This window comes from Nuphar pumila, chromosome 3 (genome assembly GCF_984573655.1).
Source record: "Nuphar pumila chromosome 3, dmNupPumi1.hap1.1, whole genome shotgun sequence".
Classification (NCBI taxonomy): Eukaryota; Viridiplantae; Streptophyta; class Magnoliopsida; order Nymphaeales; family Nymphaeaceae; genus Nuphar; species Nuphar pumila.
In genome coordinates this window covers 370,765-384,399 of record NC_143251.1, presented here as the reverse complement: position 1 = coordinate 384,399, position 13,635 = coordinate 370,765, and the positions used below count along the sequence as shown (strand labels likewise).

The following is a 13,635-nucleotide window of genomic DNA, read 5'->3' as shown; positions in this document are numbered from 1 at the left end:
AGTGGCTAACCATAATTTTATGGTCTTGGACTAACTTCTTTACCCTCACCCGTCCAACAAAGTGAGGGAACCCTTGCCTATTTGACACCATACCCGGGCGCCGGTGTGACGCGTCGCTTCTGGGCGACGACCTAGCAACCTTTACCCATTTATCACTGCCTCCGGGCCTAGAGAGTACAGCGCGGCGTTCCCCCTAACGAAATTCTCATATTGGTTCATTTTCATAGGGTATGACTAAGTTTTTATGCTGGCTGTCACAGGCCTACCGCAACCTTCCTCTATCCGGGCTTGGGACCGGCAGTGTACCCCGTCGGAGTTTGTAAGGTAGGGACGATTATGAAAAAAATTCATACCCGGGTAGGGGGATGAGGCAGCTATCCTTTTTCACCTCTCATTCCCTTTATCCGCACATTCACGTTATAGCTGAGTTATCTTTGGAACGGGGAACTTGGGAGGCAAAGATTCCCGGTGTCGCACAGAAACGAAGATGTCTCCTGTCCGTTCGTCTTTCAAGGTAATTTGTTGCCTCTCTTCTTCCGTCATTCGAGGGGCCGACCTCAAGTGACGGGACGGTTATAGTTTGTTGTCATTTATGTCGATGCTCAGATCTTTTCCAGAGGACGCAAAATCCTCTTCGCCGATATACATATTTGGCATGGTTAGAGTGCTTGTTTTAACGTGAGAATGCGTTTTTTGTGGCATTGCATCCCATCGTGTTTCGGTCTGTCAAGTGGCAACACCTAGCTGCTGTGGACTGCTATCCCCTTCTACTCTCTCTCTCTCTAGAAGGGGGAAGACAGTGGTCGTAGCGATGGCATGAAAAAGGAGAGCACGACTGTTATCTGTTATAATCCTATTGATTCTCTCTCCCCCACGTGTGGTGGCTTCACCTTCCGTCCTTCCCGTTGATGTATGCATCCATTAATGGTGACGTTGTGAAGTCTGGTGCAGATTATATTGGGCTCTAAATCACGATCTCGTCAACAAATTTTAGCAGATATGGGGTACGACTTCACTGTTATGGTTCGTTCTCAATCCATCTCTTCGCATACATCATAATCATCTTTTCCCTTCTCTCGTTTTCCATTCCTTTTTTACTTCCATTTTTGTTATTTTTATGTAGACTGCAGACATTGATGAAAAAGCTATCCGTAAAGATACTCCTGAAGAACTTGTCATGGCCTTAGCTGAAGCTAAGGTTAGCCGTACTTTCTGATCCTGTACTTGTTTTTTCTGTTTTTGGTTTTCTCCCTTTTCCTGATTTTGTTTGTATAGTATTTGATCGTATACTTTGACTAGAAAATAATTAAAACCAAGGTTGTAAGTATAGGATCGTTACCCGTATCGGTATCTGTCGAGTCCAAAATAAGTATTTTATCATACCATAAAAAATCTTAAATTTTAATAAAATTTTCTAAAAAATTCAAAAAAAATTATGAGAAATTAGCAAAAAAAAAAAAAAACCATAACACATAAAACAATGATGAATTGCACAAAATACAACCATAAAATCACATATGAAGCATTTATGTTATAACCAAGTTTTTTAAAAATAACACATGAAAGAATAACCAAGTTTTTTAAAAATAACCATCAATCATCATCATCATCATTATCTTCTTCTCCTTCTTCCACATTTATATCATCTCCAATGTACGTGGGCTATTCATCATCTAACTCCTGAGCTCTTTCCACGTTTATCCAGTGAATGCACTTTTTATTTAGAATGTCTGATTCTTCTTGAACCCATGCATTCAATACATAAAATTTTTTCAAACTAATGGGATTAAATTGCTTTTTATACCTCCTTGATGATAACTTTTTTAGTTGCCTAAAAAGATGACATAAAAGAATTAAAATTATTTGAGTTTTGTATGATATAAAAAACTTTAAATAAACACATGAAAATAACAATTAAACTTTATAAATTTATATACCTTTAACGAGGTCATTAAGCCTTTTGTACTTTAATCTATTTCTTCATTTTGTATATATTTGCTCAAAGACGCTCAAATTTCTCTTGCATTACACGTTTGACTAAGAATATGAATAACAAAAGCTCTCAAGTTTGAAACATCACTTCTAAACTTGACCCACCATGTCTAGAAAAAAAAATGAGAAATCAATAAGACAATAACATATACAATAATACAAAACATTATAACTAAATAACAATATGAAATTAAAATTAAAATAGATAAAATAAATTACGTGGACACATCGTGACATGGTTTCACACTACTGCAGGTCTCCCCATATAATACAATGCATTATCATAAAATTTCATTTCCTTATGAATTTGATCTTTAACGCTATAATCAGGGTTCAACCTTTCAATGCCATCCAATAATTCCTTGTTGACTTGTCCATTTTAAATATAAAAGATTATCTAAATGCATGATTTAAATAATATGCTGCAACATGAAGATGTTGATGAAGTTGCCTAGTCCACCTATGATCAATGATGTTCTATATAGGGATATACAATTTTTCTTCCCATTCAAATTATCTCTAATGACTTCTTTTGCCTTATCCATGGCTTCATAGAGATAACTCATAGCCGATTTGTCTGCATTGTCAACCAATCAAAGCACCTTCACCAAAGGTATAGTGATTCTCAACAACTTCACACATGAATCTCATAATTCACTTTTAAATAAGATATCTACAATTTCTCTTGACTTTCTTTTTTATGTACGGGAGCATGTATTCCACTCATCTGATGAAAACATTTTTTTAGTATAGTTCTATTCTTTACTTGTCTTTGCATTGCCAAAAAAATTATAGCAAATTTATTAATTGCACTATGAATCAACTCAGCATCACTATACTTTTTCATCAAGGTCAAAATCCATGCATAATTGTAAATAAATTTTGTAATTTCTTGACAACATTCAACCGTCTTTATCTCATCCATGTTGTCGATGTTTTCAAGCATAAGGTCTATGCATTGGGCAACACACGGGGTTCATAATTTTCTGTCAATTCTTTACATGTTGCCATATAATTTGTTGCATTATCAGTAATGAATTAAACAATATTTTAAGGTTGAACTTCTTCCATAATCTGATCAAATACCCTGAGCAATACATCTATTGTCTTGGGCGTATCAGACAAGTCAATTGACTTAAAAAACATAGTTCCTTTGGGTCAATAAACAAAGAAATTTATCAAGGTCTTTGACTTTCTGTATGTCCGCCCATCTGCCATGATGCTACACCCAGTTTCTTTTCATAACTACCTCATCTCATCACAATATGTCTTCACTTCATTCACATTAGTATCTAAATTTTTCCTCTCAAGGCATGTTATTCAGGCCCAATACTGGTTATTGCATCTGACATGAACTAGAAATGAAAATAATTTGCCGCATTGAAAGAAATGCAAGTGTCATAGAACTAACTCCCAACTGCGACATTCGCCTGCGTGACTAAATGTTGAGGAGTTGTAGCAGTACAAATGTCAGGTTGCGTCCCAGAGGCAATCCTATGAAGGAAAAAGCTCTTGATAGAGTCTCTAGCTCTACCTCCTCTCGAAGAAATCTCTCATACTCTTTCTCCTCCTCTTCTTCTTCTTTTTGGTCTGCGACACTACTATTACTAGCACCAGCCACACCTTTCCCCTTCACTACAAAACTTTTTACTTCTGATGCTATGCTAGGGGTTGTAGAATCAGAAGTAAGGAGCTCATCTTCGTCCTCCCAGGGCTACACATATTCTATTTCTGCCTCACTCTCTTTTTTCTCTCAGATCAGTGAGTAATTATTGACATTGCCATTTTAAGACATCTGACAAATTTCTTGACGTGCAAGCCACAACATTGAGATGTGTCTCAGCTAAATGATGCTTCAGCCGAGAGATACCGCCTGAAAAAAACAATATGAAAATAGTTCTACTCAATTTTAATTGGTTTTCACTCATTACTTGAGTGCCCCATTGCCTTGTCGGATCATTTGATGCCATATTCCCAAGAAAAAACTCAATAAGAAGCAAAGAGTAAAGTTTTTTTACCTTAACCCACTTCCTTAAGTAGAAAAATGGTGGAACTACACTCTTACTTAAACAAACCGCAAAAACCTTCTCCCTTGTGCACATATCGACCTTCAAATCGCTCTCACGAGTCCTAGGGTGCGTAGATACCTCTCTAATGGCTTCTACATAAAAGTGGAAGTCAGTCCTCAAGATGTCTTTAAAACCCAAAACTGAAAAATTATGATTCATCCCTTTTTTAAGTACGGTGAACCTGTATCGTATGATATATCCTGTATAGTATGATACATATGATACAAATACGATACACACTCATATCGTGATACGAGTGTGTTTCATATCGATATTCCCCATAGTAACGAATGGTACAATACTTACAACATTGATTAATATTATGGTTATTGGCTCATAGTAGGCCTTATGTACTTTTGTTCTACTTTGTTATGTCTTTAGGTCTTTTCAGTGTCCTGGTTGCTTGGCTTATTTGTGTTAATATGCCATCTTTATTTCACCTTAATGCCATCTTTATCATTAGTTCTTAGCAGTTCATGGAATAATTCTTCTATTCTTTGCTCTAGTAGCTTAACATACCAACATTGTCTTCTTCTTGGCATTCTAAAAGAAAAAAAACTTTAAGTAAAACACAAAGCCATACATTAAATCATTGATCATTAACTTAGTAGTCAAATCCTGCCTAAGCTTCCTAGGCTACCTAGGCACAAGCCTACCACCTAGGAGCACCTAGGTGCTTAGGCGAGTACCTAGGTGGGGAGCACCAAGGTTGTTACTTTATATTTGTCGTTTTATAATGTTTGAAACATTATATTCATGCTTTGATAATGTATTATAAAACATTTAAGCTATTCTATTTTTTTAAATTTTAAATAGTTATGTTCTTTTGTGATCTCTAGGTGATGTAGCTAAACAAATATTTGTTTGAAAGGATTTGAATATTAAAAATGTAATTATATTTTAATTGTTTAGATTCGTTCATGAATTATGTTTTTTTTTCAGTTGTTTAGCTTCATAAATTGCATTGAATATATAATTTCTATTGATTTTAAGAATTTGATATATATATATATTATTTTATGTTTTCTTGGTCCTGTCTAGGCCAGCTTGTCATGCCTAGGCCTTTTAGGGACTGACACTTAGGCCGACTAGCGCTTTTCACTGCTTAGATCATTAATTGAACCACCAATATATGAAACAGTTTGAGGATTAGCACGGCTAATAAAAGGAGTTTCTGAGAGAGAGAGAGAGAGAGAGAGAGAGAGAGAGAGAGAGAGAGAGAGAGAGAGAGAGAGAGAGAGAGAGAGAGAGAGAGAGAGAGAGAGAGAGAGAGAGAGAGAGAGATTTCTCATGCATCAAGGTTATATTATGTCAGCATAACTAAAATTAATATTCTAAGAACAACATTGCCCCCTTACACAATGTTGAAAAATATCGCATGGGCTGTGAAGAGACCAAAATACCCCTAAACCATAATAAATAAGTGTGTCATACACTTTCTACATATTCCTCTAAAGCTCCCTCTCAAGTTGTGTGTGTGTGTGTGGGGGGGGGGAGGGGTTGGAATTTCAATCATCCCCCAATTTGCCAATAATGCCCTGGAATCTCAAGTACTGTATGGACCACTCATTAGGATAGATTGTTTCCATCACATCAAAAGGGCAGCTATTGAAGCCTTCATGGTAGCCTCTCATCATTTCTTAGCTGCATTTTCTCCATATTATCTTTTAGGAATTAATTCTATCATAAAGTAAAGGACAATGATTGGTAGAAATTCTCATATTTGAAGTCAACCAAACCCATTGACATTTGGGGAGACATCAAAGTATGGAATTATCTCTGCCATGTTACTACTACTGCAAAATAACCTTAGGCCAAGAGGTTGTTAGATTTTATACATCCAGAGTTTTACCATGCGTGAAGGGTGAGAAACAGAGAGAGAGAGAGAGGAGCTGCAGAGAAAACCCGATTCCACTTACAGGAGTCGGCTGCTGATCTATTCATTTATATGCCATTACAACAAGGAATAACTACACATGTGCCATTAATGAAAGGACATGATTACGGGTCTGGATCCCTTGACCCGTGACTTGATATGAACAAAACACGTCTTTTCACCCTCCCTCAAGTTGTGCATGGTTCTGAACCATGAACAACTTGCCTTTCAACATCCAAAATCTGTCTTTGGTCAATCCTTTTGTGAATATATCAGCCACTTGATCTGTAGTTCGTATAAATTCAGGCTCAATCTCTTTCTCTTCTACCTTTTGTTTCACAAAATGTTGATCTATTTCGATGTGTTTGGCACGACTGTGATAAATGGGATTAAAGGACATGTTGATGGCACTTTGATTGTCACATAAAAGAAGAGATCGAGAGATCGATTCTCCCACTTCTGTCAGTAAGTGCCTAATCCGAGTAGCTTCAGCAGTAGCAGCTGCCATTGACCTATATTCGGCTTCTGTACTTGATCTAGCAACAACTTTTAGTTTCTTACTACTACAAGAAACCAAATTCATCCCAACAAACACACAATAGCCGGATACCGATCTACGTTCATCTGGGTCTCCCGCCCAGTCTGCATCAATATAGACAGTAATTTCATGTGCATTTTGCTCATTTGTCTTTCTCTTATACAAAAGACCATCCCCAACTGTTCCATTCAAGTACCGAAGTATCCATTTAACTGCTTCCATATGCCCTTCACATGGCTCATGCATGAACTGAGATACCTGATTTACTGAGTAAACAATATCAGGTCGAGTGAAAGTAAGGTATTGCAACATGCCTACTATGCTACAATATTTTATAGGATTCTCATATAGATCTCCATATTGAGAACTGAGTTTCTGGTGAAGGACACTAGGAGTTCCCAATAGGGATGGCAGTGGACCGGGGGAAAGCGGGGCCCCGCCCCGCCTCGCCCCGTTTGGACCGGGGATAAAGGGTATGAAACGGGGATGGAGGCGGGGGTGGAGGATAAAATCCATCCCCGCCGCGGAGGCGGGGCGGGGGTGGATGTGCACTTTTCCCCGCCCCGCCCCATCCCCGCCACGATCCCCGCCTAATCCCTGCCCCGACCACTTTTCCCCGCAATATCCCCGCCCTGCCCCGCCCCGCCTCATCCCCGTTTGGACCGGGGATGAAGGGTATGAAACGGGGATGGAGGCGGGGGTGGAGGATAAAATCCATTCCTGCCGCGGAGGCGGGGCGGGGGTGGAGGATAAAATTTTGAGGCGGGGCGGGGGTGGAAACCTTGTCCCCCGCCCCGCCTCGCCCCACTGCCATCCCTAGTTCCCAAGGGTTTGCAATCTTTCATACCTGCCTTATTGAGAACATCAATAGTGTACTTATGTAGAGTGAGAGTCATTTCTTCAGAAGTATTGTCAACTTCAATTCCAAGGAAGTATTGTAGTTTACCAAGATCCTTCATTTTGAATATCTGATTCAAGAGATGTCTGACCTCCTCAATATGCACTTTGGAGTTACCTGTGATGATAATATCATCTACATATATCAACAGCAGAGTAACTATGTCTTGGTTCTTGAATATAAACAAGGAATGGTCAATGAGAGATCGCCTAAAACCATATTTTTGTATTTCAAGAGAGAAACTATCAAACCAAGAACGGGATGCCTGCTTCAACCCGTATATCGCCCTTTTTAATTTGCATACGTATTTTGTAGGATTGTCTTCTGCATAGCCAGTGGGTTGTTTCATGTATACTTCCTCCAAATTTTCATGGAGAAAGGCATTTTTGACATCAAGTTGACTAATTGTCCATTGATGTTCAATAGCTAAAGAGAGAATGACTCTGATTGTTCCCATTTTCACCACTTGACTAAAGGTCTCATCATCAGTGTTGTGAGAGGCGTACGCGTCAGTACCTGAAGCGTACGCTTCAGAGGCGAAGCGCACACTCAAGCCTAGGCATTGCAGTGAGGTGTTCTCAGTTTTATCCTGTTGTTTACTTAATTTATGAAGCCGATACACAATAAGCTAGCAGCCGGCAAGGGTTATCAGCACTCGAAAGCAAACCATCGGGGGTAGGGCCAGTTCCTGTCAGCCTTTTTTCTCTCGTTTCTGTGCTTGCTAACGCTTTTTTGACTCTTCTCCTGCAACTTGGATTCTGGGCCTTCAACGCATCCATGGAGTTTTGCTCCTTGCTTTGCACTTCCTTGGTTGGACGGCTGGGAAAATGATGGGTCATGCTTCTCGTGTGTTGCTTGTCGTAGCCATTCGATCTCATATGTTGGCTTCATTGAACTGGAGCTTGTTCTATTTCCTCTGTCCAATTCACAACTCAACTGATTGAAAAGGAAAAAAAGAAGTTAATAATGGGCAAGATGAAAAAATAATTTCTTGGAAATTTTATGCACCGGTCGGTTTTGGGTTATGCATCTGCATGGGGTTTGTCATAATGTCTTTGCCTGATAACTAATGAGGTTTGCCTTAATTTTTATTCATTATGACTGAGCCATTAAACATCAGTTGGTTGCTCGAAATCCAGACTTACCTATATGCTTAATTCTGTATTGTATTTCCAAGGAATGTTATCAATTAATCTGGAAGGATAAAACTCCGTATTGGCATGGCCTGAGGTAGCACCACCACCCTTCCTCCCCTGTTTGCTCATCTCCTTTCTTTATTTCTTCGTTCTTAGATGGATTTCGATGAGTTTTCAGCATGATGGTCAATTTGATTCTATAATTTTTCTTCTTATTTTTCGCGATTTCGGGTAAAAATGACATTAAAGCTCTAGTTTAGACCAATGTAGAGGGAAGCTCTAGGTTCAAACTCTGGTTTCTCAAAGTTTCACTATGAGAATTTGGAACTTAATTGATCTTGTGAGGACAAAATTTATTTTATACTGTCATTTATTAGTAGTTTTTATTTAAAATTTTTATTATTTTATTAATATTATATATTTTATTATTTTGATCATGAAGCTTACGCTTCAACGCCTCGAGGCTTACGCCTCGCTTCGCCTCATCGCATTTAACAACCTTGCTCATCATAATCATGTCCTTGCTCCTGTGTAAATCCTTTGGCTACAAGTCTCGCCTTGTACCCTTCTATAGTCCCTTCCGGTTTGTACTTTATTTTGTATACCCATTTTGATCCAACTACATTTCTGTCAGGTGGTCTTGGAACAACATCCCAGGTACCACATTCATGTAGAGCCTCCATTTCTTCATTCATTGCTTCAATCCATCTTTTAGAATTTGATGCTTGAGAAAATGTTGTGGGTTCATCTTCCTTGCTCAAAGCAGTTAGAAAAAGTTGAAAGTCCAGTGAAATTTTTTCATAACTGACCCATCTTTCTATCGGATGATGAGAGCGAGTGGATTTTCTAACATCAAAAGTAGAAGTGGATGTAGAGGATGTATCCATTTCCTGATTAACAATATTGGGCGCCTCTCTTCCTCGTCATGTGTAAACAAAACCTTTATACCTTTTTGGGTCCAAGGATGGCTCTGTACTCTCCTGTACCATCAACTTATCAGCAGACATAAATTCTTTATCCTTTTGATCACAATCTGAAGGACAAACATCATTAGTACCAGAGAAAAGTTCAGAATTCAACCAAGAATGATAGACCTCAACTCTGGAATTTGATTTAGGACTAATGCATCGACGATCAAAATTTAATTCATCGAAGATAACATTTCTTGATATTTTGATGTGCTTGGTCATGGGATCATAGCACATGTATCCTTTATAGTCATCTGCATAGCCCACAAACCTGCACTTCAAAGCCTTGTCCTGAAACTTATGTCTCATTGAACTGTCAATATGAACATAACATATACAACCAAACACGCTCAAATCATGATAGTTGGGATGAACTTCAAATAGGGAAAAGTAAGGAGTCTTGTTCTTCAAAATAGTCATGGGCAATTAATTTATTACATGGACTGTTGAATGAAAGACTTTTGTCCATAAAGTAATCAGAAGATTACTATCATGTATCATACTCATAGCACTCTCAACAATATGGTGATGCTTTCTTTCAGCAATCCCATTCTACTGAGGTGTGTTAGGGCAAGACACCCTTCTTATTTCATTACTTTTAAGAAAGTTAGTAAAGCCAATTGAAGAAAATTCACCTCCTCCATCACATTGAAAACAAAGAATGTTTTGAGAAAATTGATTTTTGACAAAAGAGTGAAAATTTTGGAACAACTTGAAGGTCTCAGACTTGTGTTTCATGAAGAAAATCTAAGTATAGCGAGAATAACTATCAACAAATATAAGATAATATCTAGTTCCATATATAGAAGCAACTGGGGCAGACCCCCAAACATCAGAACAAATAATCTCAAAAGGTCTTGAAGCTCCTTTATTGATAGAATGAAAAGGTAAAACATGACTCTTATATAAGAGACAACTTGAACATTTGTTGTCATTGACATTTATTCCTAAAATAGACTTGGGAATGAGGTTATTTGAGACAAGCTTCTCAATGAAACTACTACTGCAATGACGTAAACGACCATGCCAAATATTTGGGTTATTGGATTCAGATACACTAAAAACACATGTGGGAATCACAGAGGACGACGATGAGGAGAGCTTCAAGTTTGGGTCAACAGGACGAACACGAGCAGAAGGATCTTCTTGAAAAACATATATATTGCCTTGTCGTTTTCTTTTAGCGAGCGTCTCTCTCGTGCAGAGATCCTTGACAAGAACATAAAAGAGAGTAAATTCAACTAAAGCATTGATATCATCAATAAGTTTAGAAACAAAAACAATGTTTTTCTTGATGTTAGGAGCATAAAGAACCTTTGAAAGACTAAGAGAGGACTTTGACATAGGTATAACGAAATTTCCAATATGAGAGATAGAATGGTGGGATCCATCCTCAGTAATTATACTATTTCTACCAATGTAAGGAACAAGGTTTAGGAGGTTACCAGCATCACCAGTAACATGAGTCGCTGCCCCAAAGTCTACATACCAAGTACCTTGCTCATTCTGTTTCAGATTTAATCCTGCTAAAGCTGACAACAACAACTCTTTTCCTTCTCCGCTGGCCTTTGTGCTATCTGTTACTCTCTTTGCTTCAGTCTATGTTGTTTTCCTTTATTTAGGAGATTAAACCAACAAATAGCTTTGATGTGCCCCTTTTTATTACACAGAAAACAAGTAGGAATTGGCCTCTGCTGTGAGTTGAGATTGTGAGAAATCAGATGTGGGAGTCACCTTACTATCGTAGCAAGAGATAGAGAGAGAGGTAAGAGGGAAGAGAGAAAAAAAATGTTGGGCGGCAATGATGTCTTCTCCCCTTTCCATTGATATTTATATGTTGTACGAGTGGTACAATACAGTACAATAGTACAATACAGTACAGTATGCTGTACAATACAGTACAATACAGTACAATAGTACAATACAGTACAACATGCTGTACAATACAGTACAATACAGTACAGTAGTACAATACAGTACAATATGCTGTACAAGTGGTACAATACAGTACAGAAATATATTCATTTACATATACATATTTAACAACCTCCCTCAAGTTGAGGATGATCTTCAATCATGCTCAACTTGCCCTTAAGTAACCAAAATTGATGACTAACCAATCCTTTGGTGAAGATGTCTGCTACTTGGTCTTCTGATCTGACATACGAAGCCTCAATTTCTTCTGTTTCAATCTTTTGTCTAACAAACTGCTGATCAATCTCAATGTGCTTCGTGCGACAATGATGAATAGGGTTAAAAGAAATATTAATGGCACTTTGATTATCACATAAAAGCAGAGAGGAAGAGATAGGTTCATTCAACTCTTGAAGAAGATGCCGTACCCAAGTGACATCAGCTGTCCCTGCTGCCATTGCCCTGTACTCTGCCTCAGTGCTGGATTTAGCAATGGCCTTTTGTTTCTTACTACTCCAAGTGACAATATTTGGGCCAATAAAAACACAATATCCTGAAACCGACCTACGCTCATCAGGGTCCCCACCCCAATTTGCATCACAATATGTAAGTAAACAGTGTCCTGTAGTGAAGCTTTCATCTTTGTGATAGAGCAATCCATCTCCAATAGTCTCTTTCAGATATCTGAGAATACGCTTAATACATTCCATATGACAATCAGTGGGAGCATGCATAAACTGAGATGCTTGATTTACAGCATAAGCAATGTCAGGTCTTGTAAATGTAAGATATTGCAACATACCAACAATGCGGCGATATAAAGTGGAATCATGATATAATTGGCCTTCTTTTGCACTAAACTTATGATTTAAGACAGATGGGGTGCTGAGAGGTTTACAATTAATCATACCAGTGGTGTGAAGAATGTCAAGAGTATACTTGTGTTGACTTAGAGTGAGTCGATCATCTTGTCTATCGACTTCAACTCCCAAGAAGTATCACAATGGGCCTAAGTTCTTCATCTTGAATTTGGCCATGAGTAAAGACTTGACCAAGGCAATATGTGCATCATCACTCCCAGTGATAATGATGTCATCAACATATATAAGAACCCAAGTAGTAACATGATCATTCTTATACATAAATAAAGAATGATCAAGTATACTCTTAGAAAAGCCATGCTGCTGAATTTCCATGGAGAAACTCTCAAACCAAGACCGAGATGCCTGTTTTAAACCATAAAGAGACCTTCTCAATTTACAAACCCATGTAGCCGCATCATGTTCACTATATCCAGGAGGTTGCTCCATATACACCTCTTCCTTCAAGTCCCCATGTAGGAACGCATTCTTGACATCCAACTGGCTAAGAGACAAACCATGCTGAAGTGCCAAAGTGAGGATCACACGAATGGTGCCAATTTTGACAACAGGGCTAAAAGTTTCCTCATAATCTTGCCCATATTGTTGTGTGAATCCGCGTGCAACAAGGCGAGCTTTATATCTTTCAATGCTACCATCTGGTTTACGCTTGATCTTGTAAACCCATTTGGAACCAACAACATTTCTATCAACAGGTCGAGGAACAATATCCCATGTATGACATTCATGAAGTGCTGCCATTTCTTCGTTCATAGCTTCAACCCAAGCTCGAGAATGGGCTGCCTGATGAAAAGTAGACGGCTCTTTCTCTTTGGCCACATTGGTTAGAAACAACTGAAAGTCAAGAGAAAAATTGTTGTAACTAACCCAACGATGGATAGGATGCCTTTCACGTGTGGATCGTCGAAGAGGGGGAGCCTCGTGAGATGGAGTTGAAGGGGCTCCTCGACGGGCATAAACCAAACCTGAAAACCGTGAAGGTGCATCCTGGATGATGGAGTTGTCTACTTCAAACTGAATTGGTTCATCAACAACAGGATCTCTGATAGAGTCATATAGCAAAGTATCACAAAGCCATGGATCATAAGTAGTTTGCTCATATACCTGAGAAGTATCACAAGTGCTGAAATGGTCATCATCAAAAACAACATTTCTAGACACCTTAATCTTACCCAAAATAGGATCATAACATCTATATCCTTTATACCCATCGGCATATCCCAGAAATCTGCACTGAACTGCTCTGTCCTGAAACTTGTTACGTAAAGAATGATCCACATGGACATAACAAATGCATCCGAAAGCATGCAAATCATCATAAGAAGGGTGAGAACCGTGAAGCAAATAATAAGGAGACTGATCT

The 13,635-nt window shown here is 38.5% G+C and overlaps 1 protein-coding gene across 3 annotated transcripts in view; it reads left to right on the top strand.

Moving 5' to 3' along the window:
* The first annotated feature begins 310 nt into the window (after positions 1 to 310).
* Positions 311 to 13,635, top strand: part of LOC149841557 (uncharacterized) — a 28,721-nt gene continuing 15,396 nt past the window's right edge. The window contains exons 1-3 of one of the 3 annotated variants that reach the window (XM_089998527.1): positions 311 to 514; positions 952 to 1,023; positions 1,124 to 1,198. In XM_089998527.1, coding sequence (XP_089854653.1) covers positions 488 to 514; positions 952 to 1,023; positions 1,124 to 1,198 — 174 coding nt within the window. In that variant the 5' untranslated portion in view covers positions 311 to 487. The remainder of the gene's footprint in view (positions 515 to 951; positions 1,024 to 1,123; positions 1,199 to 13,635) is intronic. The other 2 variants (XM_089998526.1, XM_089998528.1) reach the window with 2 other exon arrangements.